Source organism: Poromitra crassiceps, assembly GCF_964638095.1.
Source record: "Poromitra crassiceps genome assembly, chromosome: 1".
In the NCBI taxonomy this organism is placed as follows: Eukaryota; Metazoa; Chordata; class Actinopteri; order Beryciformes; family Melamphaidae; genus Poromitra; species Poromitra crassiceps.
This window is the reverse complement of record NC_139623.1, coordinates 44218363-44240897: the sequence shown is the minus strand read 5'-3', so window position 1 is coordinate 44240897 and position 22535 is coordinate 44218363. Positions and strand designations below refer to the sequence as shown.

Here is a 22535-nt window from a genome sequence, read left to right as displayed (position 1 = left end):
TAACCTTTTTGGTAAGTAACAGTAATAACACAAATAGTGGACATTTACAAAACACTAATTGCATTTCTTTTTTATTTTCAGTGGAAGATACATCATCAGGGGAGAGAACAGAAGAAGATCCTGTCCAAGTGGGGATGGAGTCGGTGGCCAGTGAGAGTGACAAAATGAAGATGGCACTAGGGATTTTGGGGCTGGAGGACAACACACAGCTTGACAGCGAGGACTCTGAAATAGAGTGTGACTAACAGAGTTAAATAAATGTTCATTTAAGTAAAGCAATTTTGTGTCTTATTTGTAAAATTAAATATCAACTGCAAATGAGTGAATAATGATATTGACATCAGCAGGTGGTGGTGATGTGGAGGTGAGTCAGAAAATATTAGTGTTTTACCTATATGGCTACATCTGGGCAAGAGCAGTGCCACTCACTCAGCAAATTAATGGTTAAGACTGAAAAACAGTCTAATCTTAATGTAAATGGTCCTCTAATCTGGTTTCAAGGGGCCAAAAATTTTGCCGAAGGGACTAGTTGGGGGCCTGATTTTAACGTATTGGATCATGGCCGAGAAGGGGCAGAAGGGAGATTGGATGCGAGCAATGATTATAGAGCAGGCTCCGCCTACTTTGGTATGTTTCAGGGAGATGCTATAGTGGTCGGGGTAGAATTTTAAATCGGAGAGAGTTATGTCGCGCGAGGGGTTGAACGTGGAGGGGGACGTGAACTCGCTGATTCTGAGGAACCCATAAAAAGCCAGGGAAAAAACGCACTCTAAGAGGATGTCTAGAAAGGTGGAGTGAATGCCCTGTCTGAGGTGGGTTAGCAAGTGCCGTAGTATGGGGAGAGTAACGGGACGCCGGGAGTCGGGGGCAGACGGAAAAGCTTTTGAAATGCCTTTTAATAGTAGTTTAACAACTGGATTTGAAAATAGACTGGGAAATACCGGGTTGAGGCACCTGGCGTAAAATTGGATGCCTGCCACTAGGCTGCGAATGTATGGAGGGCGGAGGTGGTGGACATCTACGCAGAAAGTAATGAAGGCACATACTGTGGGAATTAGAACGGGGTGAACGGGGAGGTTGACGGAGAGGCAGAACATGGCAAACATTCGCCAAGCCGCGTCGTAAGCTTTGATAGTGGAACTGGCCAATCCTTCCTAATATAGGACTGAGCTGAGTGGAGTAAATGGGTGAGATGGGGATTGCGCTCTATGAGAGAGTGAGGGCAGAAAAGGAGGGGTGAGGCGTCGGAGTCGTGTCCGCTTCGGGGTAGAGTCTGCGGAACGCCTGGAAATTGAAACGGGAGAGGTGATCAGCGATTATGTTAATATGCCCGGGGATGTGCCTGGCGACTATGATAAAATTATGGGTGATGGAAAGCCAGGTTAGGCGCCTAACGAAAGGCATGATGGCCGGGGAAAATGATTGTCCTTTATTGATGATGGCGACTACTGCAGCATTATCGCATTTGACTGCTATCCTTTTACGCGCCCAGAAGCACCCCCATATGTGACAAGCAGCCACTATCGGGTACATTTCATATACTGTGGAGGACTGATCCATGCCGGCAAACTGCTGCGGCCAAGTGCCAGCGAACCAGTGGCCTGGGGGGTCCTCCCTTCAACAACTGGGCTGCTGTCTTCATCAGCATATGCGTCCTACATCCATCCAGAGCAAGCTGCTATATTATCAGCCCAAAGATGCCTCCTTCCATGATTTGATGGGAAGTATTAATGCATTTCGTTGGTGGTGGTCTTCTCCCCCAATCCCCGTTTGGTGCCCATGCCTGGGCAATTTGCATATAACCCCATAAGCGTCCTTGCCATTGCTTAACCTCAGTCAGCCCACGTCCTGACAATTTGTGCAACCCATTATCCCTGCATTCTGCTTAAACATCAGTCAGCCCATGTCCTGACAATCTGCATAACCCATCATTCCGGCATTTGCATAAACCTCAATCAGCCCACGTCCTGACAAGTCAGCCCATGTCCTGACAATTTGCTCAACCCATTATCCCTGCATTTTGCTTAAACCTCAGTCACCCCACGTCCTGACAATTTTCATGACCCAGTATCCCTGCATTCTTCTTAAACCTCAGTCAGCGCACGTCTTGTCAAGTCAGCCCATGTCCTGACAATTTGCACAACCCATTATCCCGGTATTTGCATAAACCCCTGTCAACCCACGTCCTGACAATTTGCATACCCCCGGCGAGCTTCATGACCCCCCTTTCGTTATATTATCCCGTTCTAACTTTCATTCTTTTGGGGGATTATCTATCCTATACATCACTGACGCCCCCCCTCTCTCATCTCAAGAGGAGCATCATCATATCATGGAGCCATACGCCACACTTAAACTGGTTATTTGTTCAATAAAGCTTGTTAAAACTTCCTACGAGTCTCTCATGATTGAAGTGTGGTCTTTGACTGAATTTCAATCATGGAAGACTAACCTCTACACAGCATAGTTTAGAGCACCCCATGCGTACATGCCCCTCGTCATTCAGGGTGTGTAACTCCTTAGTGACATCACTGATGACATCACAATTGCTTGAGTGACATCACTGATGACATCACAATTGCTCGAGTGACATCACTGGTGACATCACAATTGCTCGAGTGACATCACTAGTGACATCACAACTGCCCCTTCTTCATTTCCCAATATCCAATCAGCTAAGGACATCTGTCTCTCCTGATCTGCTGAGCCAATCACCTAAGCGGTGGTCGTGGTATATAGAGCCCTTGCTACTATGTCATTACTCACATTTGTGCAATCATCCTCAGCTGCTGTTCATCATCACTGGAGCAGTTGTCTCGCCCCACCCCCTCCCCTGATCACCACCAATGTCATGGCTCCTGTAGAAATCCCTATGGGAGGATTATCTATATCCTATACATCACTGACGGCCCCCCTCTCTCATCTCAAGAGGAGCGTCATCATATCATGGAGCCATACGCCACACTACAAAGAACTCGGTTGGTGATAGCTCTCTAGCGAGACGGGGGTCGGAAGATTTTAGGATGGCCGATACGTCTTGGCCGCCCATTATTTTCTTGCTCCACTCAGCGGACGGCAGGATAATACTGACTAAGTTAATATCTCTGCCTTGAAGGATCATGGACCGAAGTCTGGGGGATATGTTTGCAGAAAGTGGGATATATGGCCTTCCGTATGTGGGGGAGGTCATAGCGGAGGCGAGGGAATTCATCGGGGGGATATGCACGGGGAGGGGAGGGAACTCGGCACACACACCTGGATCCTGAAGCGGAGCTGGCTGGGCTGATGCCACGGGACGAGATGCCGGTTTGAAAAGGGGAACACACGCCTGGAACCTGGGGCGGGGCTGATTGGGCTGCTGCTGTGGGGAGCGCGGGGCTCCCGAGTGTCTTCAGGCGGGCATCGATGAGGGACCCGACCAGTGATTGAATGGTTGCAATCAGTGGATCCTGGAGGCTTGGAGGGGCTGGAAGCCTCGTAGTGTCCGCCGAGGAGCCGGCGGTTTTGGTGCGTTTCGCTGGGGCTTTTTTGGAGACGGATTTCTTGGCTCTTTTCCCGCGGCCACGGCCTCCGGAGTGCTGAGTGGACTTTGATCCGGGCGAGACGTCTTGGGCCTCCGTGGGGATGGATTGCCTCTTGCGGCTGCGGCCCCTGGTGTGAGGAGCGTCCTCCGTGAAGCCCGAAGATGAAGCCTGGGGATCGGAGGTTTGCCCCGGGATGGTCGGGACGCTGATCGCGCTCTGGAGGAAGGCGTCCACGGCGGCGTTGACCCTTTGAAGCTGCTGCTCGTCTTCAGACTCAGACATGATGATGGACTGTGTGAAGCTTTTGCTCTGGAGATGCTGGATGATTGCGGGATGCTGGCACAAGGTTAGTGATGACTGCACAAGTGTGATTTAAGCTGTGGTGATGGGGGCTTTATATAGTACCAGGAGAAGGGTATTTATGATGTCATAACTGACGTCATTTGGGCAACTGACGTCACCTTGTAAAGGTGACGTCATAGAGAAGGTGACGTCAGTGATGGTGACGTCATTTAGTGATGTCATTTGGGCTGAGGGGTATGATAGCATGGGGTGCTCTATCTATGCTTTTTGGTCTTCCATGATTGAAATTCAGTCCAAGACTACACTAGTCTAACCTACTAGTAATAAAAGCATGAATTAGTTTATCAGCATCCTGTTGTAGTAGAAATGGTCATACTTTGCCAACATTTCTAAGGTGAAAGAAAGCTGTCTGGGTCACTTTTAACTTGGGATTTCATCTGGTGAGCCAGGTTCCCAAGCTTACTGGAGAGGGTATCCCTCTTTGATTTCGGTCCAAGTAAGAGGATCTCGGTTTTATCCTCATTCAGTTTAAAAAAATTGTCATAATTTATAGAGGCGAAACAGGCAGTCAAAGAACGAAGGCAATCTGGGTCACTTGGCTCAACAGAAATATAAAGTTGCGTGTCATCTGCGTAGCTATGGAAATTAACATTGTGTTGGCTAATGATTTTACCAAGCGGCAGCATATACAGGTCGAATAAAATAGGCCCAAGACAGCTTCCTTGGGCTACACCAAAAGGTAAATCTTTAGGTAAAAGTTAAAAGGTAAACGTTTAGGTATCTTTAGGTAAAAGTTTTTCAGACACATAATCTCCTAGACTAACAAATAATTCTCTACCGGTAATGTAGGTCCGAAACCATCTTAAAACAAAATCAGATAGACCGACCCACTTCTCAAGACGGTGAATTAATATGTTATGGTCGATTGTGTTGAATGTTGCACTCAAATCCAAGAGGATGAGGATTGACACTTGGTTTGAGTCAGCAGCAAGCCTAAGATCATTTACTATTTTGACTAAGGCGGTTTCTGTACTATAATTGGCTCTAAAACCTGATTGGAATTTCTCTAGGATATTATTATCATTGAGGAAATTATTGAGCTGTTTAAAGACCACTTTTTCAAGTAATTTGCTCAAGAAAGATAGGTTGGATACAGGCCTATAGTTATTTAGGACGGTATTATCCAGATTTGATTTTTTAAGTAAAGGTTTCACCGCAGTTTTAAAAGCAATGGGAAAAATACCTGTTTCCAATGAGGTATTGATTATCTTAAGAATGCAGGAAGCTAAACTGTCAAATACATTTTTAAGAAATGTACTAGGGACAGGCAGGGCCGTAACCAGGGTTCCGAAATAGGGAAGGTCCAGCAAGGGGAGGCGGATTGGATCAAAAAATTGAGGGTTTTTCCCCCTCTTTTTTAGCCATATTTAGAGTAATATATCATTTTATCATTATACTGTTGTGATGTCATTATTCAGTATATTCTCTTTCATGTCACCACCTGCTCAGCTCTCCTGTCAACATAATTGTAACTAACAAACACAAACTGTTTTAGCCAAATTCATATCAAAATGACACCTACAAACACAGGTACACAACCCAAGCCGTACACAACACACAAAGTCATCATCGATAATAAAAAAAACATACAGAGGGACATTTATTTATTCCTGATAGGAACGATTGAAAAATAAAATAAAATATATTATGTTGTTTTTAACTTTACACCACCTCTTTTTGTTACCTATTGGGTCATGAAACTGAAACCATGCATATAGCCACCTGCATACCTGACTTCGGGAGCTTGGCAATTGGCATCATGCATGATTAGCCAGTAGCATCCCAACGTGTCACACAGGTAACATTACTTAAGAGACAGACTAGACACTTACTTTCTTGGTTGTTGCTAAAAAATCTGTCAGTGTCACTCACTGTCTGTCGTTCACTCGCTCACTGTCTCGCAGCTCGCTCACCTTCAATTATCTCGCCAGGCAGACAGACAGTCATCACTCACCACCATGCTGCTGCTCTCTCGGAATCAAGTTACCGCGGACGCGGCATCAGATGACTTCCTGCCTGATCTGCCTTTCGTTTCAAAATAAAAGCGATCCCGTGTTTTTCATGCTTTTCCATGCAGATTGTTTTATAAATTTTTTTTTTTTTTTCTCTCTCTGAAATATTAGGGGAGGTCCGGACCTCCCCGTCCTCATAGCTAGTTACGGCCATGGGGACAGGATCAAGAGCACATGTTGAGGACTGTACCATGGCCTCTACTGAGAGGATTAGAGAGGCATGGCAGGAAGAACATGGTACTTAATTATCTGACATTATATGGGAAAAGAGCCTGTCGGTTGGACAACTCTGCTCAGTTAATAGCAGACATCAGCTGATTCAATTTAAAGTCACTCACCGTCTCCACTACTCTAAGCAGAAATTACACAACATCTATCCTACTATCTCACCACTGTGTGACAGATGTCAAGTGTCGGAGGGCACACTGTCTCATGCCTTCTGATTCTGCCCTTCACTGACGGGATTCTGGGCCAGAATATTTGACTGGTACTCTAAGGCCTACGGGGTGGCCCTTCAGCCGGAGGCAGAACGCGCCATCTTCGGGCTGCTCGGAGTCCTCTCTGAACTTTCCTACAGCTGTGCAACAGTCTCTGACACTGGGGACAACTGTTGCCAAAAAACAAATTCTGAAGGAATGGAAATCTCCATCTCCACCCTCTTTCCAATTGTGGTTGTCGGACATGACCTCTGTTATACGCATGGAGAGACTTAGGTTCCTGAGCACCAATGCACTTAGAAAATGTATAACCATCTGGGACCCGTTTTTAGTCTACCTCAACAAGGCTAGGGGTGACGGGTGACTCACCCGGCTGGCTTCCCATAGACCCCTTGAGTGAGATCCCAGGTATGTCGTTTACAAGAACATAAGCACCTTAGGTGGCTGGCGGCACCACTTTGTAATGTTGATTATATTTATTAGTTTTCTTTTTTTTTCCTTTATTTCCCCTGTGTCTGAGCCTGTTTGTCTGTTTTGTCTTGTTTGTGTTCTATAAAAATTTTAAATATGGAAAAGCAAAAAAAAAAAAAGCACATGAGGAGCTGGTCTGAGATACAATTTTAGTGAGTTCAGATTGTGAAATCTTGTTAAAACACCTCAATTGTGGGGGGCTATGTATAGGTGTCTAACAAAATGTATTAGCTGAATTTGTGATGCCCGCTCTGATAGAGGTGACTTTGTTTGTAAAAAAGGTTGCAAATTCTTCACATTTCAAAGCAGAAGTCTGACTCAATAAGCTAAAGGGCGCTGGGTTTAAAAGTCTATCAATGGTTGAAAATAAAACTCTAGAGTTTCCGCTGTTCTCACAAATAATTTTTGAGAAGTGGGTCCTTCTCTCTTTACAGCTTTGTTATAGGCAGCAATTCTTTCTTTTAGGATAGCATGGTGAACATGTAGTTTGGTTCTTCTCCATGTTCTTTCAGCTTTCCTGCAGGATCTTTTTAGGTCAAATGTTTGGATCTATCAGGGGTGCTAACTCAGAAAACTCGCCGTACACTGGAGTCCAGGCACGGCATTTTAATTATGGTATCAGGGTAATTAGTTGAGACATTTAAAGAAACATTAAAGTCGAAGTGAACCGGAGGCGAAAGCAATAGCGCGAACGTCGGAGACTCAAACAAATCTTGTCTGAGATGACAGGGTTGAGAGGCCGACCATATGGTGTCGATGATTTGATTTGACAATTCTGGGGACTGGCTTTGGCATTGGCCAATCCTGGCGTGTTCCACCCCCAAATCGATTGGGATGCAGCATGTTGTCGTGCTACGCGAGTGGGATCCGCCGAGTACCAGGCAGCCAGCTGCTTCGTGCGGAACGAGCGGACAATCCGATGCATGGGTGCTGCCCGTCCGCCTGGAATCTCCGAGGGGTGACCCCTGACAACCAGGCTTTCAGTCGCGCGCCATTATCGCTATTGCGGTAAATACAATATTCCTGGAATGCGAGTTTTAACGAGCCAGTTACATTTCTCTGCATTCTTAGACAGTACCCTTTTAGTTTTTTGTTCATGTTTCATACAATTGGCCATGTTAGTACTTAGTTTATGGGATAGGAATTCTGCCACATGACAGGCACTAGGCGCCATTTTCTCCTTCATTTGGAAGAGAAAATTATCCTGAAATGAAGATTTGATTGACAGCTGCCATGTCGTGATATGATTGGTTGAAATGGGGTAGAAATTTGATAGTACTAGGTGACGTCAGCAAACTGTAGATTACTGTTATGAATGAAATCTTGAAAAATGAACTTTTGATGTGAAAAAGTGTGAAAAACGAAAGAAATTCGATTTTTGTGATTTTTTTGCATACATTATTAAATAGGTGCACTGCATACCCAGGTATTTGAACTAAAAGAAAATAAAAGTAATTTTTGGGTTCAGCTTGACTTTAAAGGATACACAGTAATGATCAGACACATTAATATTGTTCACCAACACATGAATGATATTGATCCCTCTGGAGATAATAAGATCGAGGGTATTACCGTGATTCTGTGTGGGGCCTGTAACATGCTGTTCTAACTCTAGGCTGTCTGAAATGTGGAGGAACTGTTTGGCTTTACCATCAGTCTTCTTGTTCTCATTGATATTGAAGTCACCATTTACAATTATCCGATCGTGACTAGTAAATAATAAGTAAGCATCCAGAGACTTACGCACATCCACTGGTTGGTGCTGAGCTCAACTGTACTAAACAGGAAAATAACCGAAAAAAGGGCTCGCAACACAAGTTTTAGATAGCTCCCGTGGCGGACATTTATTGAGACAAACAGTTTCGGCCCAATTCGGGCCTTCGTCAGTGTCAAGTGAAAAATACATTTACAAAGGAAGTGCTTAAATAGCATTTTCATGGGTCTTTGTCTCCGCCTAGTGGTGTGGAGGCAGACCCAGGTACAATCTTCAAAGCAGTTTCACAAAGCATAAATCACATTCTAAGGGAAAGGAAAATGGTAGCAGAACCTATCTGAATGAACATACAATAGCTCTACACAGCAATCACTGCACACTAATATGCACAACATATTTTAGAATATATATTTTTTGAACATATTCAACATATTTTTTAGACATATTTTTAGACATATTCTATAAAAAATATGTCTAAAAATATGTCTAAAAAATATGTTGAATATGTTCAAAAAGAACATATTCTTTTTTGCGGGCCAGATGCGGCCCGCGATAGGGTGCAGAGTGGCCCCCCCAACGTGAAATAAAGTGTGACTAAGCTCCAGCTAAATTGTCAAATAGCGCTGTCCACTGATCTTAGTTAAGTGAGATTTCTAAGAGATTTTTATGTGGCTATAATGATAATGAGTCACGCATTCGGAAATAATATCCTCTAGGGCAGTGATACTCAACTTGCAGCCCGGGGGCCAGATGCGGCCCGCGATAGGGTGCAGAGTGGCCCCCCGACAATTTCCTAATTCACAACGAAAACTAAGGTTAAATAAAATTTGACTGAGCTCCAGCTAAATTGTCAAATATGGCTGTCTGCTCGCCACCCAGGCACTTACAGTATGTATTAACTATGCAAAAAGAATTGAGACTAAACTCCGGCTGACACCCCAAAATCCTACAATCTTCTACAGAAAAAATAATATTAATGTTTATTGACTGGCCCCTTGCCTCCTGTCATTTTACAAAAGTGGCCCCCAGGCAAAGCAAGTTTAGTATCCGTGCTCTAGGGCCACGCCACTTCCGGGAACCCCCATCCTGTGTAAGTAGGGTTCCCAGAGTAAAACCTGGCTATTTCCACAACTGCTTATGGATGAGCATCATCTGCTGCATGCCATTGAGAACCGTTGGTCGGATCGACTTCAAACTCTGGGAGTGTGCCCTATTGTGCAGTGCAGTGCCCTGTTTTCGTGGAATTCGGCATAGCGCCACCTACTGGCAACATAGAAAATGCTGTTTATCTCAAAAACCATTCGTCCGATCGACTTCCACTTTGGGGAGTGCGCTTAGGGGGACTCAAGGGAGTGCAGGGAGCTCAATTCCGTGCAATTTGGCATAGCGCCACCTACTGGCAACACAAAAAGCGATTTATCTCGATAGCCATTCATCTGATCGACTTCAAACTTGGTAAGTGTGCTGCTGGGACCCTGACATAGAGCAGTGCAGAATTCTGTGCAATTCGGCACAGCGCCATCTACTGGCAACACAAAAAGTGGTTTATCTTGAGAACCGTTCATCTGATGGACTTCAAACTTGGGGAGTGTGCTCCTGGGAACTCGAAGTAGTGCGGCGCTGAATTTCTTGCAATTTGACATAGTGCCACCTACTGGCAACACAAAAAGCAGTTTATCTCGAGAAACATTTGTCCGATTGTGACTTCAAACTTGGGGAGTGCGCTGCTCGGACCCCGATGGAGTGCGGTGCCGCATTTCAGGACTGTCTGTATGTCTGTCCTTCGCGTATCTCGAGAACCGTTTGTCGGATCAAACTTGCGCTTAGGGGGGACCTGACAGAGTGCAGTGTGTGTGCGGGGGGGAAGCGCCCACGGGGTGGTGCATGGGGGAACGGGCACTGCACTAGTATATATTAATGACTACAAGGTAGAGAGGTAGAGCAGGCAATTCATAATCTGTAACAGACGTTGAAGGAAACAGCAATTTTAGTTGAGTTTATGTGTGCGTGTGTGCGTGCGTCAGTGCACTCGTTTTGGTGTTATTTTCCGCTGTTGCAGGAAACATCCCACAGATGACTGTCACTCAAATAGAAGTGGTGGCAGAGGGAAACGGTGGTGCTGTGCGCTGAGTCACTACTTCCTGAACGCCACGTTCATGATTCATACACACAACTCGACATAAGATCTCATCCCTGAAAAAGCAACCAGCCTGAAAGGTGAATGCCAGTGCTGGAGTCTCCTCACCTTCCACTGTTATGGATGACACCTCACCGATCTGCTTGAGGAGAAGGTGCAGCCTTGACGTGGTGTTGGACAGTGAAAGAGTGAAGTTGGTGTCAATGAGCAGCGAGGTAGCGGTTCTGAAGGGATGCACAGGCCCTGAGCTGAGGTACTGCACTGAAGCATCCGGGGAGTCCAGAGCCCCGGTCACCTGTTAGTGATACAGATTGATCAGCGGGAAACATGGGAAGGAGAAACCGCTAAAATCACTAACAGTAGTAGTAGTAGTATTAGTAGTAGTATCAGTAGTAGAGGTCTTGGTAGCATTAGTAGTCGTAACAATGTTACGATATTTGCTGATGAAGTCTGCCATGATATGATTTCGATTCAATTCAATTCAATAAGGGACCGCGATCGATAAGAGGTGATATCATGTGACCTTTAACATAAGAGTTCAACTCACAAAAAGCAATGATTTGACAGTTTTATTTCCATGGACTTCCAGACATTTGCTTGGACGTATGAATGGTGACACAGACATGCCGTAGGAATTTCAAAAATAAAGGCTTATCTTTAAGATGATGATATGTATCGATATTTTTTACTTTGCATCAATGATATTGGATCGTGGATCATTGAATCGATATATCGATGTATCATTGCACCCGTTAGTTGTAGGCCTAATAGTCTAAAGCAGTAGCAGTAGTGTTAGCATTATTAGTAGTAGTAGCAGTAGCATCAGTACCATTGCATGCAACACTCTTGTGTGATTCAGAAGCCCTCTGTCCTTGGACATCAGTCGCTGGTAATCGGTCTTCACTGTCACCGTCACGCTGAAACGCCAGCCTACATTCTCTGAATAATACGCTGAGCCTGAAAATGATTTCAACGAGAGCATTTGGCTTTAACCAAGACAAGAATAGCTGTATACTGTGAGAGCAATAACAACCAGTCATCATGTGTAGGCCTACTAACCTGCAGCGTCGGTGCAGAGCGAGATACTCGATGTCTGGCAGCATTTCTGATGCCCTGGGCAGTCTATGTCCATCTCACAGGCCTCATAGTTGGGAGGCAATCCATCTGCACTGGAGCAGGACCCCGGCTTGGCAGTGACCTCCCTACTCCTGTTTAGAGCTTCATTCAAAGGAAATAATGTGTTACGGGCATATTGGTTGATTGATTGATTGACTTTATTCTGGACGAAGAACAACAGAATCCAAGGAATAACATGGAAAAAGTGTATACGCTTATTCCCATGGTACTGTAGTAGTGCACTAGTGTCTCCATCTGGAGTCCTTTATGCACTGCCACACGTGGATAGGTCACTATATGACTACAAAGTGTGATGTGGTTCTGCATCATCAACTCTTACCAAAACACAAGATACGTCAAATCGACATCAGATACATCAAATATTTTCTGTTCTGTCATCCTCATACACAGAGATGAACAAAATGGCCAACACTCACGCAGAGCACAGTAGCTGCCGACTTGTACGTAGCCATCGCAGCAGCTGGTGACCTCCTGGGTGACCGTCTTGTACTCGGTCCGATAGGTCGTTCTGTAAAGAGTGACCTCGCATGTCTTCCACAGAAGCCAGCCGCCACAAGGCCGGGTCACGGTGTAGGGGATGCCATGTGTTGTCACCAGGACACTCACTAGCCTTGTGTGATTGCGAGTGCATAGATGGTAGCCAGACATAGACAGGTGATATCCTAGAATAAAATATGTGAATCCGATTGGTGGTTGAGTCTCTTTATAGTTAGTCTGGGGCTGCATAATTACAGACTCCCCGCCCCAAAACCAGGTATATATCCATCTACATTACAAATGTTCAAACATCACAACAGGCAAAGCAAGCTAAGTCAAATCTCATCCACCCCATAGACATCAATCCCATGTTAACGCGTCATCTACCAAGTGGCCTACCTTCAAACCCAGTGCTGTGTCCCCTACAGAGAGCCAGGAGGGCCGCGGCCCCCCACACGGACAGCGTCCACCTCATTTTGCCCAGATCAGATTCTCCACCATGTATTTAGCGACCACATCCTGCATCACTGAGGTGATGCTAACTGCGTATACATGCAACAGATGAATCCTCTGTGGCTCTGTCCTCCTCCTCCCCTGCTGCACCAACGGCCCCAGATGGACCACAAAGTCATGGTAGTGTAGGTGAAGGAGAAGGCAATCCGGCGAGTGTCTGTGCACTATGTAAGGTTAAGACGGCTGCACTTCACAGGTGGGCAGTGAGCTTCTCTGCTCAAATAAAATCACAGCAATGAGTCGGTTTTGGTTTTTCCAGCAAGACTATTAAAATCCAGATGGTTGCCATGAAATATGACAGCATGGCAACCTAGTGAGCCAGTATACAGCATTAAAAAGACCAGAATGACAAAGAGAGCTTGAGGCCTCAGTTTCATTTTTCTGAGATTCATTCAATGATAATAATGAAAGCATAATACACTAGAATTGCCATTGTAGTTTTAACTTGGCGGCGTCAGGGCCAGTAAACATGTTTGTCATGCCAGAAGGAGAGATGCATGCTGGGAGGAGTCAAGAGTCACTGTCCCTAATGACTTGGTTTCCACACAGGTAACCATGGCAGTGCTCGCTGCGCTCCTGGCATTAACAGCCTGTGGCAGCCATTAATTATTGTGCTTGCTAATCGGCAAGCACAATCTTGGAAGGGGGCATTGCAAGGCGGGGCGGAGCGTCGCGCCATAGCAAGCACAATTAAATTTGCTTTAGCAAATTTAGCTGTTCTAGTTGTCAGGTACTGTACAGAGGAGTGGGGGGGGTCCCTGCCATTTTTTTCAAATCTCTACACTATTGTTAAATGCTAGAGCAGCATGGTCGGTCGCTATGCTCATAAAAACAAGCAAGAATGCGACCAGATATGCACATTTTTGTGGACCAACCAACCAACCAACAGAGTGACTTATTGTTAGATGATGTCACCAATGATGACGACTGTTAGATGATGTCACCAATGATGATGATGATGATGTCACCGCTAATGATGTCATCATTGATGATTTCACTGATGATGTCCCTGTTGAAGGTTATGACGTCACAGTGATGATGTCACTGTCGAAGGTTTTAATGATGTCATCATTGAAGACGATGTCAACAGTGATGATGTCACAATTGATAAGTTCATCATTGAATATTTACACCGGACATGTCACTGTTGGAGTTTAGTGATTTCATTTAATGTCACGTTTGAGGGCCATAAGAGTCAGTCAGCTCTGCCAGCTTCACACTATCAGATTGTAGAATCATCCATGGCTAGTCCACGTTTACTGTTGCCTGCAAGCCTTTTACGGCCGTCATGTGTCTGCGAATGAATCCACCTGACCCCGGTTTAACACTTATAGCACTGAATGACATCACGCGAACCATTGAGATGTGACCATTGTGACAATGTCTATGTCAGTGTGAAGGCTACAATACGTAAAATATCGCTGTAGTGCCCCCCGTGGGTGAATTTTTCTCTTTTTTTCTCTTTTTTTGCAACAAATTATTCGCCTCCATGTGAATTGTTGTAGGCCAACTAACCACAGAGTGATGTTGAAAAACAGCAGGACCACAGAGTGACTTATAGAGCTGCTGGTCGCAGCTAAAAAGCTATGTAATATCAAGACATAGCTTGTATGTCAAATCTATACGAGGGATCAGCCGAGTAGCATTTTGGTAAACAAACCGCGTCACTGGGTGGCAACGGCAATGGAACCCTATGGACGCCAAGTGGCACAAGGCTTGAGTGTCTCTAGCCGGCTGACTCTTTAAATTTTAAACAGTTCACACAACTTTAACACAACATGCATATACATCAAACTCTTGAGCTAATTCTGCTCTCACTCAAAATGTCAAAATATAAGCGATGTGATGTATAGTTTTCGAGATATTAACGTTTGTTTGGCACAACTCAAACTATTAACTGCCACGGGGTTGCGCATTACTGGGTGGCAAGTGACTAGGGATGCAGCGGTATACCGTATCAGCTGTTTCCCCAAAACAAAGTGCCCAGGTCGCTTGCAGAGTGCAGCTTACGCGGCCCCTCCCCCTGGCTGCATGCCTACCTAGACTAGAGCACAGTAGAGAGGAGCCGCAAGGACCCCCCTGAACTTTCCCCCATCTAAAAAGACGACGTCGGCTGTATGGGAATATTTCGGCTATTGTAAAAACACAAATGGTCCGCAATACCGCGATACCGTGAAACCATGGTATTTTTGTCCAAGGTTATCATACCGTCAAAAACTCATACCGTTGCATCCCTACAAGTGACGTCACGCTGATTTGTCCTATTTCACAGGTAGTGAAAAAAATACTGTCTCCACATCTTCCACATTCTTACAGAATCTTGCCATGCCACTTATTCTCCCTTCAAAATAAACGAATGTAAAGCCTTGGTGATGTTAGTGTTCGGGTGGTTATTGTAATGTGGAGTAAATTAATGTAAGCCTTGGTGATGTTATTGTTCTTGTAATGTGGTGTGAAAATGAGCCTGATTAAACTTGCTTCAGTCATCATTGATAATGATACTGACGCACTGGAGCACTGGAGCGAGGAGGATGTGGGGGATGAGGGAGGGAGGGAGGTGTGCAGCTACACTTCAGTCACCACAGACATACAGCAGATGGATTTAGCCTTGACTGCAGCAACAACACCATCAGCTCCACAGAATTCCTTATCATATTTCCATAGTTTAGATTAAAATAACGATCATACGTGGGATCATTGCCACACCTGATTGGGTCATGAGACTGTTGCCGGGTGTCGCTGTAAGTGAGAGAGCCCGTCGTCAGCAACAACTCCCCACTGGATAGCAGCAACCACACAAAGATATTGCCACACCATAGTGACTTCCTAATCCTTTCAATCAAGGCCTAATTAGTTTCATTGGGGTCAGGGTAGTGTCCTCTAGAGAGAGAGAGTGGCCAGCAGAGGACCAAAATGTGTGACTCATTAGCCAATGAACAGCCAGGAAGGGGTCTCATGCTACTTTTGAATGCTAACATAAAGCTGATAATGTACAATTTGATTTAAAAAAAACAAGACAGCCAAGACTATTAGGCATAGAAATTGCCAGGGAGATCCTGATGCACCAATGTTACCAATGCAATTATCACTCAATGTCCCCCCTCACATGTGACCGCTGTAAATTGCTAAAGCTGTCAAAAGCCATTATTCTTTAGTGCAAAGACACTATTCAATTGTTACATGAGAACTGCCCTTTCAGACATTCAAATGGTCCTTAAATTACTTTTTTATATCAATATTCATTAACACATTCCCTGCCAACAACGTATGAACACGTTTTCAGAATCCAGCTGTTCCCTGCCAACAACGTGTTTACACGTTTTTGGCATCGATTTTTTTTTTTTGACGGTGGGTTGTGCATCTAAGCCTTTTACATCTCTTATATAATTATTGGAGCCACCGAACGTTTACAACCCATTCCACCGACCCACTAAGTGGCAACAGTGCTCTCCTTGCTAGAGAAAGGAAAGCATTTTTTTAACTTGTCAAGCCATTCTCAGCCCAGCCATTCTCCTTTTCGCGCTGATTGCTGGCGATGCGGGATTGCAAATTTACATAATAGATTCAGCCGATCTACTATGATCGGGTGATAGATAACAGGTGGAGGAACACACTTTGAAACACGCAGCATAAATATGACCAGAATCGCAAAAGCTTCTCTCAACCAAAACTCCAAACAAGCGAGTCCATCCCGACTTCCTCAAACAGCGGCCGTGCAGACAGGCCAGACAGGCACAGGAGAGCAGCAAAGCACTGACTGGTGACAAGCTTGTCCGCCCACGGAGGGCGGAGTTGAAGCAACTCGAGAGGGAGGGAGAGAGAGAGAGAGAGAGAGAGAGAGAGAGAGGGAGGGAGAGCGAGAGGGAGGGAGAGAGAGAGAGAGAGCGAGAGGGGGAGGGAGAGAGAGAGAGAGAGAGCCAAAAATGAATGGTTAAAGTGACAGTTCCATCCAATTTCACAAAAAGCCGTTTATCTCTGAATATTCTTTTTCACGCTAAAACCATGCTGTATTCAACTGCTAATGCTTACATAACTACTAACTCTACAAACTAACTCTTTTAGACAGAGAAAGTACACATTCTATTAGTACTTTTGAGATATTGTATGTTCACAAACTCCAAGCTGAAACGAATCCTCGGCTCTTATAAAATGAGCCATAATCCTCAAAAAACGGCTTGGCAGAAGCTACCTACAGCAAAAAAAAACGTCTGGCAGTCAATGTGTTAACATTGTTTGAATATTTTTTTTTATATAATATATGTATGCCTTTTCTTTTTCCCTGTGTCTGAGTTTTTCGATTTTTTTCTTTTGTGTTCCAAAAAAACTTAAATGAAATATTGGAAAAAAAGAAAAAAAATAGAACGACCGCACCGCGGATTTATGCCTCCGCCATTAGTTCATTCTTAAGTCCAAATCGCCATTTGAGACAAATTGGAAGAAATTCCATCAAGACATTCCTGATATATCATGTTAACAAGCTTGAAAATGTCATTCGAGAGGTCACAGTGACCTTGACCTTTGATAACCAAAATGGAATCAGTTCAATCCTTGCGTCCAAGTCGATGTTTGAGCCAAATCAGAAGAAATTCCATCAAGCCGTTCATGAGATATCACGTTAACAAACTTGGGAATGGCATTCGTGAGGTGACAGTGACCTTGAACTTTGACCACCAAAATGTAATCAGTTCATCCTTAATGTTTGAGCCAAATTGTAAGAAATTCCATCAACGCATTCCTGAGATATAGCGTTAACAAGCTTGAAAATGGGGTTTGAGAGGTCACAGTGACCTTGGCCTTTGACCTTTGACCACCAAAATCTAATCAGTTCATCCTTGAGTCCAAGTCGATGTTTGAGGAAAATTTGATGAAATTCCGTCAAGGCATTCCTGAGATATCGCGTTAACAAGCTTGAAAATGGCGTTCGAGAGGTCACAGTGACCTTGACCGTTGAACTTCGACCACCAAAATCTAATCAGATCATCATTGAGTCTAAGGCCATATTCTACGGAGCCCCTAAAGTTCTGAAAGGTAATATTTATTTTGAGGATGTTAAAGTCGATTTACAAAAAAAAAAAAAAAGAGCCCCTAAAGTTCTGAAAAAAAAAGAAAAAAAAAAGAAAAAAATATATATATATATATCTAAAAAAATAAAAATAAATAAAAATAAATCGTGCGCACGATTTAAGTAAAACGTGCGCACGTTTTAGGTACAACGTGCGCATGCATGCATGCACGCACACACACACACACAGCAAGGCACGGCACACATCCAGAGACGCAAGCACATGTCCTGGTCTGAACAACAGGTAATACAAAATGCAATAAACCGTAGCTTAGACCTACTTATGCAGATAACTTTGAAAACTATAAGAATCATAAAACGTTAGGGTTACATGGTTAATAACTCTGCTTGCTTATGTTTAGCTACAACGTTCATTCTTCATGCCAAAGAAGCCAGCTATCTCCCGTCCCAGGCAGCTAGCAGCTAGCCTCGAGCTGCCCCTGGTCGTCGGCTACATACAACACACAGCACACGTCCAGAGATGTTTCCTGTCCTGAACTGGTCTGAACAACAGGTAATAATACTCATAAAACGTTGAGGGTTACACGTTAATAACTCTGCTTATGACGGTGTTTAGCTACTAACGGGTTAGATCAACAACATGCCAAAGACTAGCCAGCTAGTCACGGGCTGCTCCTAGGCTCGCTTGCCAGAATATCTCCCTGCTTCTGCACCGGGAGATATCATGTAGCTAATACTGTGTTGTTTGTGCACTTCTATGTTTGTGCATCTGCAAAGTTATCTGCATAAGTAGGCCTAAGCTACGGTTTATTGCATTTTGTATTACCTGTTGTTCAGACCAGGACATGTGCTTGCGTCTCTGGATGTGTGCCGTGCCTTGCTGTGTGTGTGTGTGTGCGTGCATGCATGCATGCGCACGTTGTACCTAAAACGTGCGCACGTTTTACTTAAATCGTGCGCACGATTTAGTTTTTTTTTTTTTTTTTTTTTATATATATATATATATATATATATATATATATATATATATATATTTTATATATAATTTTTTTTTTTTTTTTTTCCCCCAGAACTTTAGGGGCTTTTTTCTTCTTTTTTTTCCAGAACTTTAGGGGCTCTTTTTTTTTTTTTTTTTTTTTCAGAACTTTAGGGGCTCTTTTTTTTTTTTTTTGTAAATCGACTTTAACATCCTCAAATAAATATTACCTTTCAGAACTTTAGGGGCTCCGTAATATTCAGACTAGGAGGCCAAATCTAATTTGTGAACTTTAGTGACCTAGTGACTTTATCCAGATTGGTTTTATGAGTCTGGACGCTCCAAGTCTAATTTGTGTCAAAATTTGAATTTGATTTGTGCCAAATCACATATGGAGGTAGTTTCCAATCTGCTTTCGACTGATGTGACTTCAGTGCGGACGCGCAGATCCACCAAATCTGATTTGAACGTCACTCGCAACTCGTCATCAAAAACGTATTTATGTACGTTATAATGTATAACGTATAAATGTACGTATTTACTGACGCCCACGTTGTTACCATAGCAACCCATGCAGATAGGCTGTTTAGGTCTGGACACACAGATCCGACTTGAGAATCAGATTTGTGACAGTGCGGACACACTCCCAAATCAGATTTGGGAAACCAATCAAGATAATGATGATTAATGACTTTATCAGCAAATCAGATTTGCCTGTAATGTGAACATGGCCTAAGTCGATGTTTGAGGCAAATTTGATGAAATTCCATCAAGGCGTTCCTCAGATATCATGTTAATGAACATCGGACGGACGGACGGACGGACAACCTGGATCCATAATGCCTGGCTATCGCTGGCGGAGGCATAAACAAAACGTTCAAAGTACAACACAAACTGTCCATTTTGCTGCAACTCGACAGTGCTGCTTAATCCAGGACCTTACTTCCTGGAACTCACCACCGATTACCACGCCACCCCCACACACAGACCCCCCCCCCCCCCCCACACACACACACACAGACTTGGCATAACACTACCGACAGGCAAACGCAAAAAGCGGTTTACCTCGAGAACCGCTTGTCCAATCGACTTCAATCTAGGGGAGTGCGCTTAGGGGACCTGATCGAGTGCAGTGCCGTATTTCGTGCAATTAGGCATAGCGCCACCTACTGGCAAACACAAAAAGTGGGTTATCTCGAGAACCATTTGTTGGATCGACTTAAAACTCACGGAGTGCACTTAGGGGACCTGATAGATTTCAGCGCCAAATGTCATGCTATTTGGCATAGCGCCACCTACTGGCAAACACAAACAGTGGTTTATCTTGAGAACCGTTTGTCCGATCGACTTCAAACTTGGGGAGTGCGCTTAGGGGGACCTGATGGAGTGCAGTGCTGAATTTCATGCAATCTGACATAGCGCCACCTACTGGCAATATACAAAAAGTGTTTTATCTCGAGAACCATTCGTTGGATTGACTTCAACCTCGGGGATTGCGCTTACGGGGACCTGACAGAGTTCAGTGCCGAATTCCGTGCAAATCGGCATCGCGCCACCTACCGATACTGTACATACACAACACAATACCGGGCCGGAGTCCCAGCAAACTAGATAGTAAATTAAATTGGAGTCCAATTGGTATGGTAAAACTACTATGTATCAGCAGCAGAATGTGTTACTGTAATCACTGAAAAGTAAGTGTACTATAAAATAGTAACTTGATCAGTTACTTTTTTATATCTTCTTTCCCAGCAAGTCAACTTTTACTCTGAATACATTTTCAATTACCTTCCTTTCACTTTTACTCAAGCAGCTTTCAAAATTAACTATAGTTAAAGTCGAAGTGAACCGGAACGGAATGCACCAGCGCGAGTGTCGGACACTGAAAACGAATTGAGAGGCGGACCATATACGTGTCGATGATTTGATTTGACAATTCTGAGGACTGGCTTTGGCATTGGCCAATCCTGGCGTGTTCCACCCCCAAATCGAGTGGGATTCAGCCTGTTGTCATGCTACGCGAGTGGGATCCGCAGAGTACCAGGGAGCCAGCTCCTTTGTGCGGAGCGAGCCGACAATCCGATCCATAGGTGCTGCCCGCCCGCCTGGAATCTCCGAGAGTTGACCCCTGACAGCCAGGGAGCCTGTCAGGCTCGGAGGCGCGCGCCATTATCGTTATAAATGTAAATAATATTCCTGGAATGCGTGTTTTAACGAGCCAGTTACATTTCTTTGCATTCTTAGACATTACCGGTTGATTTAGTTTGCATAATTGCTCAAGTTAGTAGTTAGTTTATGGGCTAGAAACTCTGCCAGATGACAGGCACTAGGCGCCATTTTCCCCTTCATTTGGAAGAGAAAATGATCCTGAAATGAAGATTTGATTGACAGCTGCATGTCGTGAAATGATTGGTTGAAATGTGGTAGAAATTTGATAGTACTAGGTGACGTCAGCAAACTGTAAATTACTGTTATCAATGCAATCTTGAAAAACGAACTTTTGATGTGAAAAAGTGTGAAAAACTAAAGAAATTAGATTGTTGTGATTTGTTTTGCATACATTATTAAATAGGTGCACTGCATACCCAGGTATTTGAACTAAAAGAAAAGAAAAGTCATTATTGGGTTCAGCTCGACTTTAAGTACAAAAACTCTATAGACCTGACTTTTTGGAATTCTTTTTATTTTATTTTGCTCACAGTTTTTATTTTAATTTCATTTTTTTCCACTGATGTTCTTTTGAACCTTATGCCTTCCTGTGGCACACTTTGAACACATGCTTTGTGATAAGTGCTATATAAATAAATGTTACTTTTTTTTTTACCATAGTAGTTTTATTATAGAAGTTGGACTCCAAGTCCAAATAGATTTTGGGGGTGGTGGTGGTGGTGGCGGCGGGGGGGGGGGGGGGGGGGGGGGGGGGTGCCCCTTATTTGGTTTGGGGAAGTTTGGAGGGGGTGGGCAGATATTGTTTAGTTGGAGACAACATATAAAGACATGTTCCCTAACCCCAATGCCAGTATGAGCTCATAAGTGATGTCATACATAGATCTTTCCTGCTCTGACTATAAATAGACTGGGCCCATGACGAAAGCTCAAAGACCTCTCTCTCAACATCAAGGCAGTCTCAGGTAAGTGCTTACATCTATTGGCACAAGGGATTATTAACATATTTATCCTGTTTTTCTGAATGTGATATAAGTAGTGGAAAAAAAACATAAAATTATATAAAAACAACACAAGACTAAAAACTGTGAAAATAAGTATTAATTACAAAAAAGCAGGTGTATAGTTTTTGTACCTACTCAAATATCAGGGGGTAGGGGCTTCTTTGATTTCTTTTTGAAAACTGCTCGAGTATAAAAAGTAAAAGGGACGTCATTGAAAATGTACTTGAGTAAAAGTTGATGAGTTACTTTTTTCATATCTTCTTTCACATGCAATGTTAAAAGGTGAGATGACTTCTAATTCAAGGTGGATCCGTACTAACAAGTAGCTAGTTAACAAGTACTTGCTCAGTATGGACAGTGTTTCCACCCTTGGCTATTATAAAACCTTTGGGGGAGGGGGGCTGCAGGCAGGGGACTTTGGCATCATGACCTAGCCCTTTAAGTTGACCAGTCAGTCTGCCTTTGGTCACGCCCCATGGTCATTCAACAGCCTACCAGAGCTAGGTACACGTGACGAGCGTTCTTTGCGATGACCTCATCCCTGGAGTGGGATGACGTCAAATTCAAGATGGATGGAATCA

At 44.0% G+C, this 22535-nt stretch overlaps 1 protein-coding gene across 1 annotated transcript in view; it reads right to left on the bottom strand.

The window, feature by feature from the left end:
* umodl1 (uromodulin-like 1) overlaps positions 1-12747 on the bottom strand; it is a gene marked incomplete at both ends in the record, with an annotated part of 34570 nt that extends 21823 nt beyond the window's left edge. Inside the window, 5 exons of the mRNA XM_083645030.1 lie at positions 10767-10953; positions 11488-11615; positions 11718-11876; positions 12212-12457; positions 12672-12747. Of these exons, the coding sequence (XP_083501156.1) occupies positions 10767-10953; positions 11488-11615; positions 11718-11876; positions 12212-12457; positions 12672-12747 (796 nt within the window). The remainder of the gene's footprint in view (positions 1-10766; positions 10954-11487; positions 11616-11717; positions 11877-12211; positions 12458-12671) is intronic.
* Positions 12748-22535: the final 9788 nt, after the last annotated feature.